At 47.1% G+C, this 25,608-nt stretch overlaps 3 protein-coding genes across 3 annotated transcripts; all 3 read left to right on the top strand.

The window, feature by feature from the left end:
• Nucleotides 1-420: 420 nt before the first annotated feature.
• Nucleotides 421-4,103, top strand: ANAPC13 (anaphase promoting complex subunit 13). The gene is made up of 3 exons (XM_080623703.1): nucleotides 421-454; nucleotides 1,472-1,597; nucleotides 3,749-4,103. Exons 2-3 carry the CDS (start codon nucleotides 1,499-1,501, stop codon nucleotides 3,872-3,874), a joined length of 225 nt encoding a protein of 74 aa, XP_080479829.1. The 5' UTR covers nucleotides 421-454; nucleotides 1,472-1,498; the 3' UTR covers nucleotides 3,875-4,103.
• A 2,353-nt stretch (nucleotides 4,104-6,456) lies between these two features.
• On the top strand, nucleotides 6,457-19,435 carry LIPH (lipase H; the record flags this gene model as incomplete). The annotated part of the gene is made up of 10 exons (XM_080623611.1): nucleotides 6,457-6,508; nucleotides 10,385-10,752; nucleotides 11,441-11,549; nucleotides 11,652-11,753; nucleotides 12,713-12,802; nucleotides 13,864-14,031; nucleotides 14,952-15,047; nucleotides 16,031-16,142; nucleotides 17,630-17,803; nucleotides 19,363-19,435. 10 exons carry the CDS (start codon nucleotides 6,457-6,459, stop codon nucleotides 19,433-19,435), a joined length of 1,344 nt encoding a protein of 447 aa, XP_080479737.1.
• Nucleotides 19,436-19,759: 324 nt separating this feature from the next.
• TMEM41A (transmembrane protein 41A) lies at nucleotides 19,760-21,749 on the top strand (the record flags this gene model as incomplete). Its single annotated transcript, XM_080623487.1, has 5 exons — nucleotides 19,760-19,857; nucleotides 19,933-20,086; nucleotides 20,261-20,422; nucleotides 21,072-21,210; nucleotides 21,529-21,749. 5 exons carry the CDS (start codon nucleotides 19,760-19,762, stop codon nucleotides 21,747-21,749), a joined length of 774 nt encoding a protein of 257 aa, XP_080479613.1.
• Nucleotides 21,750-25,608: the final 3,859 nt, after the last annotated feature.

Genomic DNA, 25,608 nt, shown 5'->3' with positions numbered 1-25,608 from the left:
ATAAAAGGAAGTATTTGAAAAACAAACAAAACCAAAACAAACCAACCAAAGCAAAGAGAAAAAACATTTAAAACCCAACAATTCATGAACGCATCGCATCCACTGAGTCGAGCGCATTCCGGCCCGCAGGCCCCCGCTTCCCGGGGAGAAGCCCCCGCCCGTCCTGCGGGGCCGACCTGCGCTCCGGACTCCCCGCGCCGTCCCGGCCAGGCCCGGCCGCTGATTAGCGATGGAGCCTCGCCGCGAGGGGTCACGGTCCAGCGGCGGCCCCTACCGACTGCATCCGCCGCCCACCATCGTGCCGACACGGCACCTCCCGGCCACCAGCGCCCTCCCCCGCCGTGTCGCTGACCTACCGGCGCAGACAAACCGCGGACTCAGCGGCCACCGGCCGCTGCGCCTGCGCAGGGTCCGCGCCTGCGCACTGTCGCGCCGCCGAGCCGGGATGGGCAGGGTATGGCGGCACGGGCCGCGGTGGTGGGGGCTGGTGGGACTGGAGGTGTGGGGGGGCACTGAGTGATCCCCGCCGGGAGCAGCGCGGGGACGGGCAGGGGCCGTATCGCGCTGCACCGGCAGCCTGTGCCCCCCGCGGGGCCGCCTCGCTGATTGTCAAGGCAAGGCCTGTGCAACATACAGCTCTGGAGCCAGGAATGGCCACGGGGCTCCTGCACCCCCCGAGAGACCCGGCTTCGGTACTCTCCAGCCCTGGCTGCTGTCCCGAGTGCCTGAGGGGACGTCTTAAGGAGGGCAGAGTAGTAATAAAATGATGACAGGAAACCCCTGGAGTGATTATAGTGGCTGAGGGGAAAGGCAGGTCTCTCTTGCCCGAAGAAGGTGTGGCTGCCCCATCCCTGGCAGTGTTCAAGGCCGGGTTGAACGGGGCTTGGAGCACCCTGCTCTAGTGGAAGGTGTCCCTGCCTGTGGCAGGGGGTTGGAACTGGGTGAGCTTTAAGGTCCCTTCCAACCCAAACCAGTCTAATTCTATGATTTTTCTCGTTTCACCAAATTTCCTGGATTTCAGGTTTTGGCAGTATTTTGGGTGCCTTTGTTCTGACTCTTTCCCAGACTCACAAAGGTGTAGATGAGTTACAGCATCGAGCAGGCACCAAACACAAGCAACGGTTCTGTGCAGAGTTAGAGGGGATGGAGGAGCTCTAGGTCCTTAAGCTTACCCAAAAGAGATTTTTGAGGGTCGGTAGCTATAAACATATGTAAATCTATAATTAATAATAACAGGCTAGGTTTTGATATGCATTAGAGATGAATGTATATATCTGCAGTTCAGTTTGATAATGTGCTTTCCAGGTGTAGTTTTCCTGTGGTTATAAGCCCTTTTTCAGTGGATTAGGAAAATGTTTTCCATAAAAGCTTAATAGAAATTGGAACAAAACTGGGGCAAGCCCATACTCCACACTCCAAATACTTGGTTAGAGATGTGGCTGTTAGCAGTACTGCCTGCTTTGTGTCACAGATTTAGCTGTCCTCGCCTGCTACAACAATGGACAGCGAAGTGCTAAAGGATGGCAGAATCCTGGATTTGATCGACGATGCATGGAGGGAAGATAAATTACCGTACGAGGATGTAGCTATCCCTCTGGTAGGTGAACTGCTCTTATCAATCACAGTTAAGGGTGATGTGCCCCTTCCAAGAAACAGCACAAAGAGTATTGCTGGTGGTACAGCTTATTTGTGCAAAAGATTCCCAGGATGGATCCGACTCACTCTTGTCCTGCATGCCAGTCATTCCTGTGGGCATATGAGGATGTGGATGTTTCTCTCCCCCCTTCCCTGTGGGGAAAAATGCTGAATCTCCTCACAACTGGAGTGTTCTTCCCATGGCACAATTCTGGGTTTGGCACCAGGGAGAAGTAGAACTCTCTTTTCTCTGTGTTTCCCCTTCCTGTTGCTAGTGTTTGAAGTGGTTTCCCAGTTGGTTGGTAGAACAGAGGAGCAGTCTCATGCTGAGCATCTTGGTTACTCTTTATCTTCTGAAATTCCATTTAAAAAGCTGAAATTCTCTCAAATACCTTCCTAATCAGTCTATTCAGATACAGTGTTGCTGTGGCCAGTTCAAGGATAGTAGTGGACAAACTGGCATCTGTAGTATGACTCTTGTTTGTAGCACTGCATCCAATGCATGGCACCTATCTTTTCATCCAGTGTGCAGCTTCTTGTACAGCTACAAGACCAGAGAGGTGCACCTGGAAAAAAGCTACCTCTGGTCCCACAAAGCCACAACTGAAACTTCGGATCTCCCACAAGGACACCTTTCCTTAGCCATTTTGAAACTGCTAGGACAGTGAGAGATATCTGAGGAGTTTCCTTTTTCTTGTTCTCTCTGGTACACACGCTTTAGCCTGGCTAGCATTCACAAAGCAGTCATGCTAAGGTCACGGGGACTGACAGGCTGCTAGTTTCTTTTAGTAGAGAGACATTTCCACATTGCTGGTGACATGGCACAAGCTTTAGCCCTTACACCACTGCCTTTTCAGAGAGGGCACGGAGCAGCTACACCTCCAAAATCCATATATACAGCATACAAGTTATATCGTGCCAACATCTGGGCTTGCAGGAATGATCTTGCAGAGCTGTGATTCTCAGATACAAGAGCCCAAACCTCTCTTTGCTTGGAATAACCTTTATTAGACAGGCTAATAATTACAAACTTGTTCCTTGCCGACATTTGCCTTTACCCTGTGCCCAAACGTTGCTGTGTCTTTCCTTACAGCCATTTCTTGAGCTACTTACAGTCACATACAGAAGGCAGCCTCAAAGCAGGAAGCTTCATCAAATAACAATGGAAAGAAAGGACTGGCTGTGGATATAAAGATCCCCAGGGATAGGATTGGCTCTGATCACATAGAAAAACCAGCACAAAATCACAGGAGATTTACTCAGTGGTATTGTCAAGGAGCAAATAGAACGGCTGCAGAGTGGTATTTGAGCCTGTCCTGAGCATCTGATCGTAGTGCTCACTTGAGAGATTCCTATGAACTCAGAGGGCTCAAACCAGATGCTGCTTTCAAAACTGAAACATTTTATTGAGCTCATGCTGGGGTTTCCAGAGATCTAGAACTCCCAATTCTTGCCCAAATAGTATCTAGCAGAAATAACAAGCACTCCTTGTGGCTGCACCAATACATCAGCAGAGAACAAATAATATGAGAGAGGAAAATGCAATCTCGGTTAAACTATACCTCCTTCTTACTGTGTCGTGAGCAGCTCTGTGTTGCACCTGACTTCTGCTATTGATACAGCACAGCCACACCTGAGTTTTGTATGCAGAAAGAGGAAGGATTTCTCACCTGCCATAGGAAAGTAACATGTTACAAAACCAGTTGTCTTAATAAGAGCTATAATAAATATAGTATCTGTATTCCTGGCAACAGCAGAAGAAACACATTGGAAACGAGCAATAGAATAATTGCATCATACTATTATCATTTTGCATTTGCTGTATATTCTCCTTCACTGCATGTGCAGCTGGAGTGTATAGCAACACCCCAGGGGCCTGGAAAACCAATTTACCTTTCAGATTAAGCACCATATTCATGTGAAGAGAATATTGTTCATAACTGGGCTTAGTTATATTTTTAAGTGTCTCAGTATGTATGATATGTATTGTTCAGATACACCCTCTGGTCTTGTTTGTGGATTTGTGCATTTACCCATATGAAGCCTTAGTAACCTGCTCCTTTCAGAAAGTGTATTATGTGTGGAATGCAGTGTATCTCTGTTTGGTTCTCAGAATGAGCTTCCTGAACCAGAGCAAGACAACGGTGGAACAACTGAGTCTGTGAAAGAGCAAGAAATGAAGTGGACAGATTTGGCTCTCCAGTATCTCCATGAAAACGTTCCCCCCACGGGAAACTAGTGAATCAGCGAGATTTCATGCAGTGGATGCATGAATGCAATATAAAGAATATTTTTCAGCTGACCATCGCTGTCAAAGGCTTCTCTAAGGAGGAAACGGCACTTCTGAAAAAGGCTCAGACAGTGGCCACACACAGTTTAAAATGCTTCTGCAAAAAGTGTGAAATAACAGTGGCTGCCTGACACCTCAGAGCTAATATAAAAGATGTTTCTCTTATGTAAAATTATTTCCTATCTTCTGTTAAATTGTTCTTAAGTTGGTGCTAGTTTCAAGCTTAAATGTTTTCTACATGTAATAAAAGTTGTTTTTACTGTCTCAAGTCGGTTTTGATGTCAAAACTCACAATGGGATCATTTCTGACTCTGAAGGTTTATGTCCCAAGAAGTACTCCTGTGTGTTCTGTGGTGAGAGTTCAGTGTACAAAACCCAATATCCCTAAGTCAGTTGTTACCGTCTTTAACGAATGTGTGGCTGAGGAAGGTTGTGTGGGGCAGGCATGACAGATCAGTCAACAGGATTCAAGAGCTGGAAGTAACTTGTAAATATATGTGGTTATTTGAACGCCTCATCTCATGATTTGATGGTGGTGGTAATACTGGCATTTCCAGTGCTGACATCCTGGGTATGTTTGCCAGTACATGTACTGCAAACAGTCTGATTTATGCTAAAAAAAATAGCATATTTTTGAGTAGTTATTCAAAATCGTTGTCTTTTGAGGGAAGATTGAGAGTGACAAGGAAGAGCCTGCCAATCCCAGTGTACCACCTATTGAATTGATAGCCACTTGGATGTGCTATCTCAGATGGGAAATGGAAATCTGAGGAAAGCGATGGGGAAAAGAAACAAGCAGGGCTTAGCTTGAGGCAATAAATTGTTACCTCTTTTTGTGCTGAGAAGAAAGGCAAGGCCCTCTTGATTTCTTCCTCTCATTTTATCTCTGATTCTGACATGTCTTTTGCAATAGGTAAAAGCCTTCTGTTCATCTTGCGTGTTTCACTGTTGGACCAATTCCTTCACACCATTGGCAGAACTTGCTAAGGAGCAAATATTTTGACAAAGTTTAGGATTACTGGTGGAGGTGAGAAAGGAACTGGAAGGAAAACAATATTCCAAGTTACTTTCTTTAGCCAGTGCATCAGAAAAAGCACTTCCCTGGAGCCTGCAGCTTCCAGACTCCAGCTTTTTTGGTGTCTTTTCTCAATGTTTAACCTCTTCAAAATAACCCAGCTTTTGCCTGTGTGATTACCAAATGGCATCACAGCACACGTCCTGTAAGACTGATTGCTGAACTGCATGAGGATGGAGAGCTCAAGGTGCTTGTGAAGCAATCATGTATGTTGCTGGGCTTGCACCCATGTCTGCAGTGTAACCTGTGCCTGCACCAGGCAATCAGCAGGCACTTGTCTGAACAAGAAGGAGCAGCAGGCAGAGCTAAGGATTAACCCAAGAATTAGCAAAGTCAAAAAGCTTAATACGTACAGCATGGACAAAAGAAACAGTTATGCCACTGGGAACTGTTGAGTTCAGCTCCTCACTGGATCGTCACCGGGGGAAAGTAAGCAAAGCCTGTGCTTGATGAGGTGTTTCTGATCCTCCCCACGTTCCCTTTCCCTGGTCTATGTTAGAAGAATTTGCTAAAGAAACATTAGGAAAAGCTAACACATAGCTTCTACACAGCAGCCGTCCCTGCTCTCTGTTCCCCTCTCCTCTCACCTCTTAACAAACTTCCCACCACCTCATGTTTCCAATTCTGCCACTAGATCTTCCAGCTCCAATTTCAGACTTCCTTTCCTGCCCCTGACAGTGGTCTTTACGTCTGCCATCTTCCTCCCATCCAGCATGGGAAAAAGAAAACCCTTTCTTACTTAAATTAGAGCAGGATTCATGAGGTTCCAGCAGGTCTGCAAGAAAATATGGATCTGGTGAGGGTGCCACATGCAGTGTCATCCAACACAGCAGTCACTTGATAGCCCAGTGGAGACCCAGACTGACTCAAACTGGTACCTCCCCTTGGTCACATCATAGTGCTGTGCCTCCTGCTTGAGGTGACAGGTTCTCATAGGTTAGAAGGGATGCTGGGCCACAGTGCTCAGCACAGCTGGAGGGATGTGGGACAGTATGAATCCTACAATGTAGGGCCCTGTGAAACCAAGCGCTTGCCCTGCCCAGATGCTTATCACACTTGCAGTGACACACAGGATCTCCACTGCCTACTGACATTCTTTGCGACAGACAGACACGCAATAAGTTCCTTAGTTTCAACACCTGCAGTCAAATTGCTGCTTACAGTGATACCAAACCATTTGTGTCTTGCATTAGTCATTTCCCAGGGCAAACTAGATTTAAAATAAGGAGACCTGGTAAAACAGAAGGTGCCCCACCTTTTTGAGAAGAAGCTTTAGTTGTATAACTAAAGACTGGTCTTCATTTCTTGGGTGGTAACTTCCTCCTTTCACCACACCTACGGTTACTGACAGGGAAAAAAAGAGAGCAAACTGTTGTCAGAGACAGAAGACACATGCCAAAGAAACTGTGGGATCCTTCAGACCTTTTACCTGCAGAAGTTCCATGTGGAAATCCATATGCTGAGGCTGTGCGTTGTGTTGATCTACCTTTTGTACGAGGTGAAAACAGGTAAGAAACCAAACATTTGTTTTCAATGTTTCTGTCAAATATAGCACACTTTCTGTGCTTTGCAGAAGCACGAATATATCTACTCTCTGCATTACAGTTACTGTGTAGGGTTTTTCACCAGCATTATTTATTCTGGCAAAGCAAATTATACTGGTTACATGAATGTAGTCAGCTCTAAGAGTTCCAAATATAAAACCAGCAGTCATTTTTATTATCTTTTCCTCCCTTTGCAAACATTCCTCTTATATAAGTACTATCCATCGACACTGAAAATGTCATTTGAAATCTTCAGAGAAGAGTGATTTCTTCTCAGCAGCGTCTGATATGACAGACGCAAAGGATGAATTACCATTCGTGAACATAAGCTTCATTTGATATCCTCACAGCCCTACCAAGAATCAACCTGTGTAACAATAAACAAATGTACTGCCTTGTGTTACCATACACTTGGGAGCAAGTCAAGTTATAGCTGTCTGCTTTATAGGGAAAACATAGGATTAAAGAAACCCCAGATGAATTCTTGTAAATAATAACTTGTATTTCTGGGTTCTCTGGAGTAATCCTGGGGTCGCGTTTTGCTTAGTTTGTTAAATATGCTTTAGGAAACGTAGTCATAAGAGGTGGAAAAAGGTACCGAGGAAACCCAGTGAGATACTGAAGACCAGTTTAAGAAGTAGAGGGCATGCTCCCTCTGTGGAAAAGTGATGGAAACGTTCACTGAGGTTTGCTGTGTGGTAGTGAAGTGTGCTTAAAGCTGAAGACTCATTATTGATGCATAGGACAAATCTGTTGGAACACACTGTAAAGAGCCCAGGCAAGGTGACAGTGTTTTCAGTGTCAGTAAAACTGCAGACAGGCACAGAAGAAGCAACATGCTTATCTGAGATCCATGCAAAGTGTTGACTGGGAGAGCAGCCCCCTTCACAGGCTCTTTGTGGAAATACAGTCTCCCAAGGACCACAGCTAGGACAAGTGCAAGTCTGACCCTCTGAAGTGAAAATCTGTTGGAACTTCACTTTGCAAGAGGACATGCTGGTGGAGCTAAAAAATTCAGCTGCTATTCTATTCATGCAGACAACCTCCAGATCACAGCCCCAAAAATGCCACTATTGCAAACCCTGCCTGTGCGCAGGGTGAGCATCCTGGACAGATGGAACAATCCAGGGCAGAAGAACATCCAGGACAGAAGGAAGAAAAAGCCTGGTTCTGAAGCTACATATATATATAACATGGTTCTGAAGTTACACATATATATATAGATATATTCATATTCATATATGTAACTTCAGAACTTCAGAATCCTGCTGCATTAGCACCTCAGAGGCTGATCTCAAGCTTGTGAGAAAAGATGCCCAGGTCCCACATAGGAACATGGGTTTAACAGACTGGTATGTGGCTGCTACAGGTGCTGAGATCTCAGAGCACCTTGCCCGGGGAACTGGTGCTTGCCATCCTATTTTACACACCAGAAAACTGAGCAGACAGAGGAAAGCAAATTGCCTGAGGCTGTTCAGCAAGCTAATGGCCTAGACAGGGCTGGAAGCTAGTTAATGGGACACTGGGTTAATTGCCACATTTATTGACCTTTCCTGGAGGGAAGAGGTCTGTTGGACACGGGTTAAGTACAGTGGTCTGTTTCCACCTCACTTATTTTGCTTGCAGTTAATCTCAATAAGCCTCTTGCCCGTCACAGAAATCGTGCTGGAGTTTCAAAGACAATTCCAGCCATTTGGGTAGGATTCACTGTGCTTATCAGAATGAAGAGCAAAGCCAGGATAACTGGCGGTCCTCATGTGTCAGCTTTTGTAACACGTGGTGGATGAGTCTGGGATATGCACCAGCCTGACAGAAGAGAAGTTGGCAGGTTTCCCCCTACTATTAGCACTGATCTGATTTTGTTAATCAAAATAGAACAAATCTAACAGACGTGGTGCAGATATAACAAGGCTTTTCGAACAGTTCCTGTGTTAGGTATTAGCAAATGCTGATCAGCTCTTTAAAAGCTTCTCTTTAGCAGAAGGTTTGGGCTGTTCTGGTGACAAACATAGCACTCCTCTGGGCAAGTCTCCGCACAATGCAGGAGATACAGAAACAAATGAAGCAATCAGTGCAAACTTGCACCATATAGAAGTAATTCTTGCCTGCATTTCTGCCTGTACTCCTACAGCTTCAGTGGTGGTAAAGACAATTAACAAGACTATATAAAAATACCATAGAATAAAACAATAGCTTTTAACAAAAAAGAAATATTGTATTATTTATGTTGCAGTAGCACCTAGAGGACAGTCACTGAGTATCACTGTGAATGCTGGTGTATAGCAGCAAAAACCGATGCCTTTTCTGTGCTAGCTACTTTGAGATCTCCATGTGAGCAGTGTCACAGGAAAACTCTTGCTGCTGCTTCTCTGGAGCATCTTAGCACTGTAAGAGCGAGGTGAGAGCAAGCTGCTCAGGAGACAGCCACGCAGGTCACCTTTACTCTTGCAGGCAGGACCCAGAGTCCCACTGCCCCTGTGAGCCCTGACTGAAGCATTACAGAGGCAGAACACCCTCAGTTCAAAGGCCACTGATTTTCCACCACTCCTGTCCCACTTAGTCATATTTTACCATAGGCTTTATACAGGAAGGACTCCATGGGTTTCTAGTGCCAAAATTTATTTCTGAATTTATGGTAGCAATTTAAAATATCTGGTTGGACTTAACTGCAACATACTTCCAGCCTATTAACTTTTATTTCTGGAGCTCCTGGGAATTCTACAAAGTAATTAGCAGAACTACAGCAACTGAGCAGATCACTTTATGTGCTGGGCACATAGCATTTCTATCACTCTTACGCTTCTGATTTCCATAGGAGGAGAACAGGGAAAGTTGCTCATAGAAACTGTGAGAGTTTCATCATTTAGAAATTGAAACGCACAGAGCAATGGAGATCTGCTCGAGCTCAATTAGCTTACAGCTGTGGGGTTTCTAAACCCTTCTACCTACTGCACAGCCCTTCAAATAACAAAGCTCAGGAAGATTTCTCTAGCAACTGCAGCCTGAACAATTAATTGCCGCCCAGGCTGTATGTATGAGAGGCTCACTCTCCCACAGGGTTCTTCAATCAGATTAAGGGGATTTGCAGAGGAGGATTGTGACCCAGGAAGAGGCTACAAAACCTGAGAGAGCCTTCATAAGCAGTGTCTGTCTGGAGACAGTTACTCCATTCCCTCTCAGTGCCCTGCTAGAAATTGCATTGGTCTCTGAAGGCTCAGCTGGTGTTCTGCTGCAAAAGCAAGGAACAAAGACAGGCTTTCAAATGGCAGAGACCATCCCATAAAGCAGCACTTACATAAATTTCAGTTACTCTTCAGCTGTGTATAAAACAGTATCAGTACCATATCTCATGTGGTCAAAGGGTGTCCCATTTTGCCATCTGACACAGCAGGCTGCATCTGCAAACACAAATGAAGGACTGAGCTGTCCCTCACAACAGCAAGATCCTCTGCAGCTTGTCAGCTCCAGTTACAAACCATGAAGGTATCTCTACTCTAGAACCAGAGCACCTGGGTGTGCTCTCAAACCAATACAACAACAATTGGTTGTCAGTCTCTAATACCTTCCTCACACTAGAGGGATTCTTGGAGAGAGTATACGCCATCCCCCAGATGCTAGTGGAAGCAGGACTGTGCTGCTCCAAGATGGTACACCTGCTGTCTTTGTTCCAACATGACAAGAGAGCCTAAGGTTCAGGGTAGCTCCAGTCATGAACATGATGGACAGGAAAGAAGTAGCTCACAACATATATTCCTGTGCCTGTGCAGGCTGGCAGGAAGAAGGGATCAAAGCAAACGCGTTGCTGCTAACCTCAGGGTTGCCACACTGTGCTCTTTTCAGATCCCGAGGAGACATGCCCTGCATTCACGGCTCTCAGCCTTGGCAATGCTTTGGTAGGGACACACCTGAACGTGAAGCTCCTGCTCTACACCAGACAAAACCCAACCTGTGCTGAAGAGCTCAATTCACCAGCCTCCAAGTATCTAGATGTGACCAAGAAAACTACCTTCATCATCCATGGGTACCGATTCACAGGCTCTGCCCCCGTCTGGATCCCGGACTTGGTACATCTCCTGCTTTCTGTAGAAGACATGAATGTCATCATTGTGGACTGGAACTGTGGGGCAACAACTCTCATCTACAGCCATGCTTCCAGAAACTGCAGAAGAGTTGCTGAGATTCTGAAGAAACTGATTGATGAGATGTTGGTAAGTTGAACGCTCACACTATGATACAGTCATTAATGCACCATACGGAAAGGGCACAAAGGAAGTGGTTAAAACAGCAGCAATTCTGGGAAAATAAACTCCTAAAAGGAAATATATTAATTTTTGGAAGTGCAGCTATACTTGCAGTGCCAAACTCTACCCTCAGTCTTGGTACAATGGTATTTTTTTGCAATATTCAGTTTATACTCTATATATCTGGACACAAAACTCTACAGGTATGTTTTCCCATACATAGAAACTCTATTTCCACTTTATGTATGGCCAAAAGTCAGCTTGTGGGCATCCACTACAGTTTGCATCTCCTCTAAGATGTTGCACAGGTACAGACAATGATGACACTGGAATTCTTGCAGGAACTACATGTGGGGCAAATGGAATTGTACTTATAGGGCCGATGAATATTCTCTCCTTCCATACTTGTAGTTGCTGCCACAGTAAAATACAACCGTTGCCTGAGCAGTTCTCATCACAGCTCTTTCAGATATGGGCCTCCAACATGACTGCTGGTGGTACTGTGGGACCATCAAAGGGGGAATATTCACAGAACGGAACACACCAAGGGAGAATGTGGGAAAAGTAGGGATATGCATTTATGTTCCTTCTCCTAATACTGTTTGTGCCTTTCATGTGCCCAAAATCTGTGACCACGAGTATTTTTAAATCTCAGATTTATGGAGCATCCCTTAACTCCGTGCACATGATAGGAGTGAGCTTGGGAGCACACATCTCTGGCTTTGTGGGGCAGCTGTTTGATGGTGCACTTGGAAGAATCACAGGTAAGCTCTTCCTCCTGCCAGTCCTTTCACTTCAAGGACAGCTGTTCACCACAACCACAGTCAGTGCTCAAGTGACACCACGTGCCTGGCTTTGTGTTGCAGGCCTTGACCCAGCAGGCCCCTTGTACAGAGGAAAACCACCCAGTGAGAGGCTGGACCCTACAGATGCACAGTTTGTTGATGTCATTCATTCAGACACAGATGGTACCTGACATTTGTCCTCTTTACCATAACAAAGAAACCTAGAGGCTGACAGGGAGCATGGGAAAGCGGGGGCTCTGGTAGGCAGCAGTGATCCTTGCTCCCCTATCCCAGGAGGACAGCAGTCTCCTTCAGTGGTGCTGTGAAGGGCTCTGTGTCCCTGCCTTGTCCCTGTCATCAGCACTCCCTCGGGAGCTGCTGTTTTATTTGCATTTCAAACATGCTGCAAGTTTATAGCAATTACGGTGTCATGGCCCATGAAGAGCAAGGACTCAGGCACTGGTGCAGCAGTTGCCTGTTGAGACCAGCACATAGTCCTGCCGGAGCAGTTCTGCACTAACCTCACACTGCGGGTCATCCCAAAAGCTAGTCACACTGCTGAATGCATAGCAGATCAGTTATTCCCAACCCAGTGGCTCCCTGCACTCTTCATCCCACCTCCCATAGGCTAAACCCTCCTGCAGGGTGAATCTGGAATCTCCTTCAGCCCTCTCTTTTCCCAGCCGGTGCTCAGCACATCTCCAAACCCCCAGCCAGGGCAGCAGTGCAATGCAAGCCCTCCGCTCTGCTCACACTGGCATCCCACCCCACTGGGCTCTGCTTTCCGACCTCATCTTCTCCCAGCCCTTCCAAGAACTCAGACTTCAGCAGCACAGCGATACCCAGTGCTTCACATCCCTTTTTCCTCTCCCACACACAATGACACAAAAAGCCGGAGTTTGTACTGTCGCATGCACTGACTTATTTTAGGTATTTGATAGCGTTGCTAAACTGACACAGCTGGGTCACAACCATTTGGCCTGCTGCCTAAACAGATGAACGACATTAATATTCCTGCACAGGCAGGCATCCTAGAGCTAAATAACTATTTTTTTCCCCCTAGTTGTTTTCTTATGTTTCCTTCTTCTGCATTTTATGATTCAATATTCCCTCCCCTCACCTCTCATATTTTCTTTTGTCAGGACTAGGTTACAGAGAAGCATTAGGCCACATCGACTTCTACCCCAACGGTGGGACCGACCAGCCTGGCTGCCCACTGACCATATTTTCTGGTAATTCGTTCTGCCTTGAATTGCACACACACTGACAGAAAGAGAGGAGAAGGCCAGAGAAACATCATCATTGCTTAGAAAATACATGAAGCCCAATTCTGGGAAAACCACAACAGCAATCTCTTCCCAGCACTGATGTGGCCCAGCAATGGAAGAGGGGGTTAGCTGATGTGTATCAGGAAGACATACAAATCAGGATTAATCCTGTTCTGTCACAAATGCAAACAGGATAATTGTCCATGCACTAAGTTATCAGGTGGATTTGTGCCTCTATTTTGTGAATACATTTAGAAAACCTGTGGGATTATTATTACTACTACTACTAATAATAATATTATTACTTCTTAGAACACACACAAACACCTAAGACAAGCAATAGCAAGAACATGTTCAAAAACAGGTTCAAGATGAATGGGGCAGACAATTATAATGAACCCAATGCCCCTTTCTTGGCAGTGACAGGCAGTGCAGTCTGGAAGGCAGAGCCCTGGTCTTGAGTGCAAGAAAGCTTTTACCCCTTCCAGCCTGGCAGCAGAACTGGTTTTATGAAAGCTGGGTGAAGAAGTTACCTCATGGAAGAAAAGGCAGTAATGTGAACTCAACCCTCTGAGACCCAAGAGGATCTACACAGGAAACCAACCTGAAACAAATATCTATAGGAAATTTGGATTTTTTTAATGGAGATGAGGCTTCACTCATTTTGCTGCTCATGCAACACCTCATTTTATTTGTTATGTCTTTCTAAAGAGTTTTTTACACCAAAAAAGAAGAGAACACCTGACACTGAATAGTGTCTACAGCTGGATCCTCTGAAACTGCACTAACAGTATGAACAAATACGGTCTTAAAGTCAAAAAAGACGAGAAACAGCAGTAGACACAGGCAGAGCTGAGTGCACCCAAAGGGAGAGGCCAGTGCCCACTTAGTGTTCTGCCACAGCCCAGTGCAATCTGCTGTGTTCAGGCTGGTCAGTGATAGTCCTTTTTAGCTAGTGCATTGATACTGTTTTCCTGAAGCACGAGGGTTGCTAACAAAATATTTCTTCCCTGTGTATGATTAAGGATTGCAGTATTTTAAATGTGACCACCAGAGGTCTGTTTTCCTGTTCGTGTCATCCCTGAAACAGAGCTGCAATATCACTGCATACCCGTGTGACTCCTACAGGAACTACCGGAATGGCAGGTGTGCCAGCTGCGAAACCTTCTGGCCTATGCCATGCCCCATCCTAGGTGAGGATCCAGGGGATGTAAATACATCCTGAACACACATGTCTGACAGAGCTGCCCATCATTACTGTAACTTGGAGTGTGACAAGTGTTTTGCTGAAGGGCTAACAGCACACGGTGCTTTGCAAAAGCATGTCGGTTATTCCCACTGAAGCTTTTCACATGGTGTCTCCCTGACTTCTGCAGGGGTATAAACCTCTGCTGCAGGCAAAATAGGCCTGAGAAATGTCCCTGCTCTTTGTACGGTCACATCGCATTACAGTCTAGAACAAAACACACATGTAAAGGATTCTAGAACTGGAAAAGCCAAAATAAGATGGGATCTTTACACAATAGTCACAGAAACAATGAATTAAGGTCCATTAGTTGCACAGCTTGAGGGACAGGAATATGTTCTTGCTACAACAGAATCTTTTCTAAGAACCCTTCAGCTCCACAAAGCCCTCTTGACTGTAAAAGGAATGGCAGTGGGATGGACAAAGGGTATTCTGGGTGTTTGTAACTGACCCACTGAGGTGTCCCAGCCTGGATGTGACATGCTGCCATTTCTGAAATGCTGATATTAAACCCCCTGACAGTTCCAGAAATGAACTCACAAACGCAAGGGGACGATTTTCGTTCTGCATTGCAAAATGAAATCCTTTCTGACCATGGATGGTCATCAGATGTGGAAAAAAGACTGATCTTAAAATAAGCGTTGAGCAGTAACCAGGCATATTTAGACACTTGGCTGGCTTTAGTTACACAAGTTAAACCAAGTCCTGGTACAAGTCTGCAAAGCCCAGGAGCATGTGTCACAGCACCACCTCACAGCTGGCAAGCAATATGCTATTGCTTAAATACTTGCTTTGTTATTTTCAGCAATTAAGTTGCTTCCATACCTGTGCGGTAACTCTGTTTCCTTTCCAAAATGACATCTATAGGTTATTATGCCCATGAGTGGAAAAGCTATTTAACACAACAGAGCCATCCAGTGACAAGTATGTTTTTTGATACGGCAGACAAAGAGCCATTCTGCAGTAAGTGACTAAGATTTCTGAGATCATTTTTCTCTGTGTATTGCCTCCTTCAGCAGCAGCTGAGCAGGGATGTTTAGTTGCAATTGGCATCATAGGCAGCATTTTAGAAGCAAAGCCAGCAGCTGCTGGGTAGAATTGTGTCCATCTGCAGCCTTGCCATTACGTTCTTTATCTGCAAACCTGCCCAGTGCTGTGGAAAGCCAGTTGCTCACTAGAGATGTGTTAAGAACAGGCTCATCTTGCTTACAGTGCTAGGAAATTTGCTGAGAACAAGCAAATGAAACATGAAAGGGTAGTTCCTAAACTGTGTTTCAAAACAACACACCACAAGGTGTGGTGCAAGGAAAAGGTGTGTGGGAACAATGAGAGTCAAAGGCATGCTCTGAGCTGAACAGGTGAAACAGCTACCATGGACAAAAGCAAAAGGCACAGGGAAAGGGCCCAGGCAAGGGAGAATTGGTGTAGAAAAAGGTTTCCCCAAGGTTTCTCCTCACCTCAGTGGTCACCAGCACTCCAAGCCATGGGCAGGGGTTATGGCTGGTCAGCAAGTGAATTCTGTGACCAACAGAGCAGAGGAAAGAACAGACAATTCTGCTCTAAGATGGAGAAGACAAATGGAAGATGGTAAGAAAAAAATGAACGGGTTCAGGAGTGGACATTCAGAGGCAGACAGGACAAAGAAAAGATAATCTGAAAATGAATGGGGAAGACAGGGAGTGAGAGGTGGTGTGCTGAAAGGCCATCTTGCATACCATTTGTGTAAGCCTTGCTGAAGGGCTTTCCCACACATCTCTTAATATTTCTGTTAGCAATCTCTGCAAAGGGAGGTGGAAAAAGGGATGGGGAAAGAGGTTCTAGAGATGAACTGAATGGAAGGAAGACATCCTCTGACTGCAGTTCAGCTCCAGACAGGCACAGAGCTGGGCTGGAAAGCAGAGTGAGCATGCAGAGTCTGACCACGTTTGTGCTCTCTCTCCCGTCAGTTTATCACTACTTTGTGGATATTATTACATGGAGCAAAGGCACCAGAAGAGGCACCTTCAGCATTGTACTAGCTGATGAAACTGGGAAGGAGGCAGAATCTAAAGTTAACCCGTAAGTCTTACCCATCTATGGTCTGTAAATGTTAGGAAACCACTCAGTATGACTGCATCTGCGAGGAGGCGAGATACCCTCCACTCATTTTCCTGCTGATCCTTGGCAGTGTACATGCCTTAGGGCTTTCCTGGCCCTGTGCAGTTGTCACAGGCTTCTCTGCTGCAGAGCAGCTGACAACCCAGGCCTTTGGTTTGAGCTCTTCTCAGTCATCTAAAGGACTGAAGTGGACAATCTCAGCCAGGGGCACAGCTGTCCTACACTTCCACTAAAGCAGGAGGAAAAAAACACATCTTCCCCTCTTTCCTTCCCCTTCCAGGGAGGGTTCCATTCCAGCTCTGGGTGCCCAAGACAGCTGGGATGAACCTGAGCCTGAATATGTAACATCCAAATCTATTCATTTCACTTGGAGAGGCAAATTAATGACTGGTGCTTATGTGGACATGAAAATTCCCGATTGATCATAACACACTTCAGCCAAACAAGTCCTGCTCAACTAGTTTTCTCTATTTACATACTCTCTCAGCCATATCTGCTTGAACTGGAGAAATCTGCATAGCTCCCTAGGGCTGCACAAGACGACCAGCGAGTGTGTGGCAGCCCATCAGGCAGCTTGCCTACACACACACGCATCGGAAACACCTTTGGCAGGTTAAAACCCGCCCTATTTTGTCAGGCTCCTAAAACTTCTCAATAAGACCAGGCATCTTGAGCATTGCAACCAGGATACACTTTCATCACAACTGCACTCTTCACCTTCCTAAGGGAAAACCTTAACCGGTGGCCATACAACAAGCAACATAAAGAATGTGTCATGTGGCCGCGGCCACAGTTGTGCGGCTTCTGCACCAAAACTGGCGCAGTTTTCATGCATATCTCAAAGTGGAACTGGCCATTCTGTCAAACCCCAGCCCTGCAAGTTTTCACGTCTCTAAGCCTGTGCTTAAAGCTGGATTACTCTCCATTAATTCCAGTCAACACCGCACTGTTTCACAGATGCTTCTGCTGCATTTGCCAGAACAGACCTACCAGAAATATAGCTAGGGGCATTAATACCCCCAAGGTACAGTCTTCCATTTGTAGAGCTTCCTCAGCCATACAATGTTGTTACAAACAGATGTTTATATACAGCAATGTATTCTACAGACTCCACAAGTGACTCAGTGTTCAGGTCTGCACACACAGCCAGGTACAAACATCATTCGAGTCTGGGCCACTTGGGTTCGAAACAGCATCACAGTGGGGACTCTGGTTTGGGACCAGAGCAAATGACATCAGACCTCTGTGTCCCCACTATCACCCCGAATAACTGAGTGCAAAAGTGGCTGAGCAGGTTCACACCTGGAGACCTGAATTTCCTGTAAATCAGAAGCTGGTTGTGAGTTCAGTCCTTGTGCCAGCACTGTTCCTAATATTACACTGAATGTATTAAAGTGGTGCTATTCCCTTAGTGACTCTCTCCAACACTTTGTCTGCTTTATCTTTAGAGAAGCTGCAGCCTTTCAGCGTTACAACCAAACCACTTTGCTAATTGGATTTGACCAGGATTTTGAAAATATAGAAAGGATTTCCCTGACATTTTCCACAGGATCTGTCATTGGCCCAAAATTCAAACTCAGGATTCTCCAAATGAGGCTCCGGTCAGTTACAAATCCAGAAAGGTAAGCAGGGGTTTACAAGCCATTGCAGACTGGACAGCAGTGAATCAATCTCCCACATTCCTGGCCTGGCTGAGTTTGTCCAGAAGAATTAGTTTTATTTCACATTTCATTCTCTTGCACCTACCTTGGGAATAAATGCTGTCTTTAGTGCATACACACAAATCCCATACGTGAACACCCACCTGGACAGACTTTGTCTTATTGCACTGAAAACATGTACTTAGTGGCCTGACTCTGATGTGGCCTGACCTTTCTACCTTTGGTCAGGAAAACAACCGTTGAGAAGCTACCCAGACCTGAACTGTGGGCTGCAGGTAAATGCAATACAGATATCCAGCCCCAAATACACATTTTATAACCCAGTCAGTTTCTAAGTCCAGTCAAGCAGGGAGATTAATTTACTCCTGGAATTCCAGTAACTGGGAGCTGTTTGCCGCTATGCCCTAATGCACTGACTACTGTCCACATCGTGAGGCACCTACCAGGTCATTTGCTGATGAGACCTCTACAGCTGCTTCAGTCACCTCTGCTCTGCAGTCCTACCCTTAAGCTTCCCTGATTTCTAGGGCCCCTTTGGAGGATGGGATCTCTCCCTGAGCTCAGCAAGCACATAATCTCTTAGGTTGACCCTGTGTTGCTATGTGGACATCAATCCATACCATGCTTTAAATTTGGGTTAAAACAAGGATTGCATATCACAGAGTGAGGAGGGTGAAGCAAAAACAAAAGGACAGAGCTGCAGAACATGTTTCTTTGCAGATGATGGTCAGCCTATTTTAGCCTTGCAATAAGGAAAAGATTGTGTATATCTAATAAGCAAAGTCCTTCTGCAGCTCTCCCTCACTGACACTCGTTTCTCCTGTTCCCTATCTCCACAGTCACTTCCAGCCCAAGATCCACACACAACCTTTTAAAAAGCAGGTGCAAATGCCCTAACCTTTCATCAGAGGCTGTCTAGTCTCTCCTAGGAGGGGCTGCTACAGACTATGAGCACAGTTACATGACTGTTTTAACACCATTAAGTGTCACTGTCACACGGAGGGATGTCCTGCCCTCTCTCTTTCCTTATTTCCAGTGCTAATCAACAATGCTCATGTGGCCCCAGGTGAAACCCTAAGTGTTTCCACTGTTTTTTGGCTGGTCTAACTTTAAGCCAGATCAATGCCTGGTCCCAGCTCCAAGTGCCAGCACAACCCCTAACACTGGCATCAGGGAATTGGTGAGCTGGAAGGACTACCCCACTCAGGGTGCACACAAGTGTAGACTGGCTTAGAGGGAACCATGAACTCCACAGCCTCAGTTTGCTTGCTGGCTTTTGTGTTCGTTTTTCCACAAGGAAAAGCCAAAGATAACGTAGAACAGAATGAAAGTATGATCAAGGTATCCCTGACCTCGGTAAGGCTTGAACTCAACCTCGCTTTAGGTGGACTTCAAGCTAGCTGTCTTGAGAACACGACTGATTAAATGTGAGCCTCCAGCACACTGGGAGACTTGACTGGGAGGTGATACAACGAAGGCTGATCTTTCACTTTCTGGCTTACGTTACTGTGTTTATGCAGACCACAGCTGTGCAGGTACGACTTTATGCTGATGGAGAATACCAAACACACCTTCAAGCCTATTCCATGCTGAAGCAGGAGCTAAGCCCTGCATGTGTCACATCTGATGATGGCAGCCATTCACAGCCATCTGGGGACTCACCCGAAAGCTCCTCGGCACCGTCTGCGGAGACCAGACGACAGCGCGGCAGGGCACTTGTATCAATGACCTGATTGATAAACGGGGCTGTGGAACTGACATAAGAGACACGATGCCGTGCCGTGGTTCCGGGATGCGGGACCGCCTTTGTGCCCTGGGAGGAGGCGGGTACCTCGGGGCTGCCGCGCCCCGCTCCGCCCCGCGCCTGCGCGGCGTGTCGGGCCCGCCGTGTGGGGCCGCGCCGCGCCGCACCGCGGGATGTGGCGGCGGCTGACGGGGCTGCTGCTCGTCTTCGCGGCCGCCACGGCCGGGCTGTGGCTGCTGTCGTCGCGGCTGAGCAGCGGGCAGGCGCGCAGGTGGGTACAGCGGGGGTGATGCCGGCCGGCGCCCCGGGGTTCCCCGTGCTCTTCCTTCCCATCCTTCCCCTTCAGGCCACTGCGGTTCCCGTCGGACCTGGAGGAGCTGCGGGAGTTGGCCGAGGCGCTGCGGGACTACGAGCGGCAGCACCGGGGCGCGGCGCTGGCCCTGTTCTGCGCCGCGTACCTCTACAAGCAGAGCTTCGCCATCCCCGGCTCCAGCCTCCTGGTACGGGAGCGGGGCGGGGGGCTTGCAGGGCGGGAGTCGGTACCAACGTCTCAGAGGGGCCCTGTGCCCGCAGTTGGTGCTGGGTGAGGAACAGGGCTATCGGGCTGAAGGCACCGGCTGTGAGGGCACACGCGTGTGTCCCGTCGGGCTCTCAAGTCTGTTGTGCCCCGGCAGAACGTCCTGGCTGGAGCGCTGTTCGGGCCGTGGACCGGGCTGGTGCTGTGCTCAGCCCTAACGTCTGTGGGAGCGACTTTCTGCTACCTGCTCTCTGGCGCGTTCGGGAAGCAGTTCATCGTCTACTACTTTCCTGATAAAGTGGCTCTGCTGCAAGGAAAGGTAAGAACGGGGCTGGTTCTGCAGACACACAGGGCGGCACCTGGTTGAGGCTGCCCTTTGGGCTGACTTTGTGAAACAATGAAAGCACATAGGTCTGTAAAAGAGCTCTGGCACAACCTAAGAGCAGAATGCTTTCTTTGGGAGCAAGCCTGATTGCAAAAAGGGTGCATGGAAAATCCCAGATCCCAAAAAAAATCACAGATTAGTTTGGTTTGGAAAGGACCTTAAAGCTCATCCAGTTCCAATCCCTTGCCAGAGCAGGGACACCTTCCACTAGACAAGGTTGCTCCAATCCCTGTTCATCCTGGCCTTGAACACTGCCAGGGATCAAAAATAACATATAATGGATTGATTGGGAAGCCCCTGTGCTCCAGAGCTGGCACTGCCCACTCTGTGCTTCGCTGTACAGCCAGAGGTTGTTCTGCCATTGACTTCCTGATGTCATTCAGGCTACAGTCCATTTTCACCACTTGAATGGAAGGGGCTGGCTTACCGTTAAGCGCACATACATACATAAATTTGCTGCTTTTCATCAGTTCTGGACTGATGTCACAGCATATTACAAGAAAACTTCACTTTAGTATTGTTGCCATTCAGATATTAGTCCTGTCTGAAGGGCAGAAATAATTTGGAATGTTTCTCTTGACAGGTAGAAGAGAACAGGAGCTGCTTATTTTTCTTCTTGTTGTTCCTGAGGCTGTTCCCCATGACACCAAACTGGTTTCTGAATCTCTCAGCTCCCATTTTAAACATCCCTGTGTCCCAGTTCTTCTTCTCTGTCCTCATTGGTAAGGCCTGCGGAGACTGTCTGAGGGGGTAGTATGACACTGCCTGTCTCCTCATCACCAAGCCTTGGGCAGTACACTGGTCTGGGGAAGGCAGAGCACCAGGGTCATAGCTGGGACTCTGCCCCATTGAACTGTTTGCCTTTGTGCTGCCCTTACACTTGGAGGTCTTGAGCATTTTGCAGATACCAGTGCAGAAAGAACCCCATTCTTTCCATTATGAACACAGACTCCTGTGTCTGGCCTTGGGCAAGGGCATATCTGAGGTAATTTTACATGGGTGCAATGCTAACAGGCTTTTTTCTGCTCTGATTCTTTCAGGTCTTACACCATATAATTTCATCTGTGTGCAGACAGGAGCCATTCTGTCACAAATCACCTCTTTGGATGCCATTTTCTCCTGGGACACATTGCTCAAACTGCTCGTGATGGCTGTGGCAGCACTGATACCAGGGACCCTTATCAAGAAGTACAGCAAGAAGCGCTTGAAACTGGATGACAACAAGCACGCTCAGATACTCAACGGCAAAAAGAGCTTGTGATGGTCCAGGTGCCCCAGATGTTGGAGCCTCACAACAGCCGTCTGTCCCAGGGGCTATATTCTGCATGCTCTGTGGCAGCGTGGACCAAGGACAATTGCAGTTTTTAATCATTATTCTTGTCAAAGAGGAGGTGTAAGGTTCTTTATTTTTAATTAATGTTTTAACTGTGCATGTATCTGCACGGAGAGCACTATACAGGGGCTCTGTGAATACTTGAGTTAATGTGCCTGTTTTGTTTAAACTGGCCTGTGCCTCCAGCATGCCTGAGGATATTGACAACCCCCTGCAAATGTACCAGCACGGGAAGTATTAGCATCCCATGAGGAAGGCAAATCAGAACCCTTTAGTTCCTTCCAGCTCTTGAACACAGGGGTGGCCCAAGCACCACAGTCTCCCCTACCAGCTCAAGGCACAGGTTTCCACTGGGCTCCCGTCCTTCCCTCCAAATCCAGCTCCATAAGCCCAGCTTGTCTCACTGGTGTGACTGATGTGGCAGTAGACAGCTGGTTTTCTGCCCAGCCTCATCCCTTGGTGCCTGGGAGGCCACAGAACACAGGGCTGTGTCAAGCTGCAACAGCAGCTAGTTTGCAGCAGCATTTCCCAGCTCTATGCAGGCCTTGCTCCCTCTTCCCCAAACCCATATTTGTTTAGCATTTTTGGCCTGAAATGAGAAATCATGCACTTCAGTGCTGTTAGGTGCAGTACTACAAGGACCAAGTTGAGAAGAAAGTAATCATATTTCTGCACCTTCTGTAGGAGGGCTTGCACAGTTGTAAAAGACTTTTCCTCTGTCATTCAGATGTTAAGTGCACCCTGCAGCAAAATCATTCAGGATTTGGGGCCAGCTGTGAGCTGCTGGTGTGTACCATTCATATGTCAGAACTCAGGAGATTGCTTCTGTCAGTGGCTGCTACTCCCCACAACGACTAAGGAGCGGGGAAGAAATAAAGGAATTGATGTGCCTGGCTGGCAGTACCTTTAAAACCTACACATTTGTTCATGTGTAACTAGAAGGTTTCCAAATAAGCAGGTAAGTCTTTGTCCCATTGCTGAAGGTCATAGTATCTTATTAGATACCCTGCTTCTGGGGTTTTGGTATTTTCACCTCCTTGCTCTACTCTCCATGAGTCTGCTCTCCACGCAGAGGATAAAGTAAACTTTCTGGCATGGAGGAGGGCAGATGGAAGCACTCAGAAAGATGAGACAGTGAACGCTTCATCCCCACCAGTAGGGCTGGAACTGAGTGGGACAGCAAGGTTCCCAGGATGAAAAGTCATGGCTGCAGATTCAGTCCCCAGTTCACATTGCAAAAATCACTCATTTGACGAGCAAAAGCCAATGCTTTTGTGCACTGATAGGCTACATGTGTCCAACCAAGACTTCCCTGCTACTTGGAGCTCCTGGTAGTTTCAGTTCAGCTGTGTTCAGAGACAGGTAACAGTTATTAAAAGGCTTCACGACATTGTCCCAAAGTACACAAGAAACCATTCCCACATCACCAAACCAGCCCAAGAAGCATTGAAGTACACTGGCTTTTTATTCCATGCATTGTTTGCTTTGATAGTCATTCTTGTTTCCATCACTGTACACTGTTCAATACAAAAAAAAAATCAAGTTTGTATCAGGAATCCACAGAGCAGGGAGGAGGGAGATGAACACTACTGGACAGGGCCAAGATGAAATGGTTACTTAGAACACGACAGTGGGGAACGCAACATTCAGCTCTGGGAGAAAATCTAGGCTAGTGTTCAGGAGCTGTCAGCAGCTGTGAGAACTGGATCAGGGTAGTCAAGATGCTGAAAAGGGAACCCACGGTTTACTTCTGCCCTGCAAACGTGGTGTTGCTGCGAGGAGAAAGCAGGCTGACTTACACCTCTCAGCCCTATACCCTGCTAGGGGAGAACGTGAGGAATCACAGCAGAGGTGCCCATACAGCAACATGGAGATCATGTCTATGTGCAGATCTGGGAAGGCTTCCTTAAGGAAAATGCCTATATAACCCCCTGAAGAACTGACAAAAACTGCCAAGAATGCAGGGGAATGCTGAGCCACTCCTGCCTGCACACAGCCAAAGGCATGGGATGTGCGCAGCAGGAGCCTGGGATTACATCTCCATGGGTACAGTGTTATGTGTTTAGGCAAGGGGGGGATGCCCTCGTGGCAGTCCCAGAGGGACACTGCATAGTAGGCACCAGTTAGGAGGAGTGACACTGGACTGCAACAATGAAATGACTGGAGCATGTAAAGAAACTAGGGCTAAGTGTGGCAGCAGATAACCTGAAGGGTTCACCTCTGCTTTTCCAGGCTGCAGAATGGGCCAGCGTGTCCCCAGGAGGAATCAGCACACACCTGGGACCACCTGGCCCGGAAGGGTCCCGAAATCCCACACATCAAAGCTTCTTTGCAAGCCCAGAGGAGTTTCATTATATGGTGAAAGAGGGCTAAGCAATCAAAAAAATCAAAAAAATCAGCTATCAAAACCCCCCTGGGATCTTTTTGCTAGGGACTGAATCGTTGCAGACAAGTCCCTGCACAGAGACTGTGACAGGTCTGAGCTGGAGGCAGCTCTCCTTTGGCTATAGGGCTGCCGTAGGACACCAGTGCTGCCCAGGCTGGGAATAGCCCTGCCTGATGGAGCACAAGAAGCCTGTCAGATCTGAGCAGCAGAGTGTCTCCAGGGGCATAAGGTCTGGCATCCTCTGCTGGGGGGGACATTTGATGGCAGTTCTCAACCTCTCTGTATGCAATAGTTCAGTCTCTCTGTGTGCGTATGTTAAGTGCACACAGTTCTCCATTGCTAAATTCCTGCACCCCGGCCTCTAGCCTCCTGAGTGACCATTTGGCACCACCTATTTCACACCAAAATCCCTCACACCATGACAGCAAAGCCATCACTGTCCTTCCACCTCCTCCTGCCGCTGGCCAAGAGACAGAGAACATCTGGTGAGAGAAATGAGGGATGAGAAGAGTGAGGAAACAAGAAACAAGCCAGGAAAGAGCTTCACTCCCCAATGGCATTCTACTTCCACCCAGAGCTGAGTATTGCTGCTACACGCAGGTATGAGCTGCTCGCTCCCTCCAGCAACCTGTTTGGTCCTACACGGATAATCTGCCATGTGGATCCACTGCTGGCCACCCCAATCTCGTACCTGCTGCCCAGAGCAACTGCCCTCCTCTCTGCTTGTCCTTTTGCGTGCTCTTGCCAGGGGATCTTGTTCATTTTGTGATCAGTTCAGAAGCCACTCACTCCCTGATCACCATTCCCCATGAGATCAGGAGCTATCAACTCTACCAGCAAAACAAGCACATTGCAGAATTAACCACGAGGAGTACCATGAGACTAACTGCATCCACCTCTCAGAGCAGCCTGGACAGGTTCTCTGGCCCAGCGTAACAGCATCCTTAGAAATCACGAGAGGCAGCCACTACTGACAGCTGCTGAGACCAGCTCTGCTCCCATTCCTCCCAGCAACCAGGGAGAAGGTAACATCACACAAACAGATTACAACTGTGCTAGCAGTGAAGCCAACCTTCTGATCTACAGAAATTATAATAAATAATAAAATAACATCATAACTTAAGGTCTGTGTGTAGTCCAGCTACAAAAATTTAAAAATATGGGATAATTTAAACTCATACAATACTGCTCTCTGTATAAGTAAGACATTTTCCTTCACTTTGCCATGAGGCTATAAATTACCACAGTTAAATTCAAACCAGTATTTTAACATAAAATGTAAACAAACAAAGCAACAGAAGTACCTGTCCATGGTCCATTCCTGCCGTTCAGCTCAGGCTGGTGTGCCAGTCTGCAGAGCAGCACCCAGCGCGCTAGGAAGGGCAGAGTGAAAGCTCTTGC

The sequence above is a fragment of the Psittacula echo genome, assembly GCF_963264785.1.
Source record: "Psittacula echo genome assembly, chromosome: 7".
Lineage (NCBI taxonomy): Eukaryota > Metazoa > Chordata > Aves > Psittaciformes > Psittacidae > Psittacula > Psittacula echo.
Note: the sequence above shows the minus strand (reverse complement) of the source record. Positions and strands in the feature narration are given on the sequence as shown.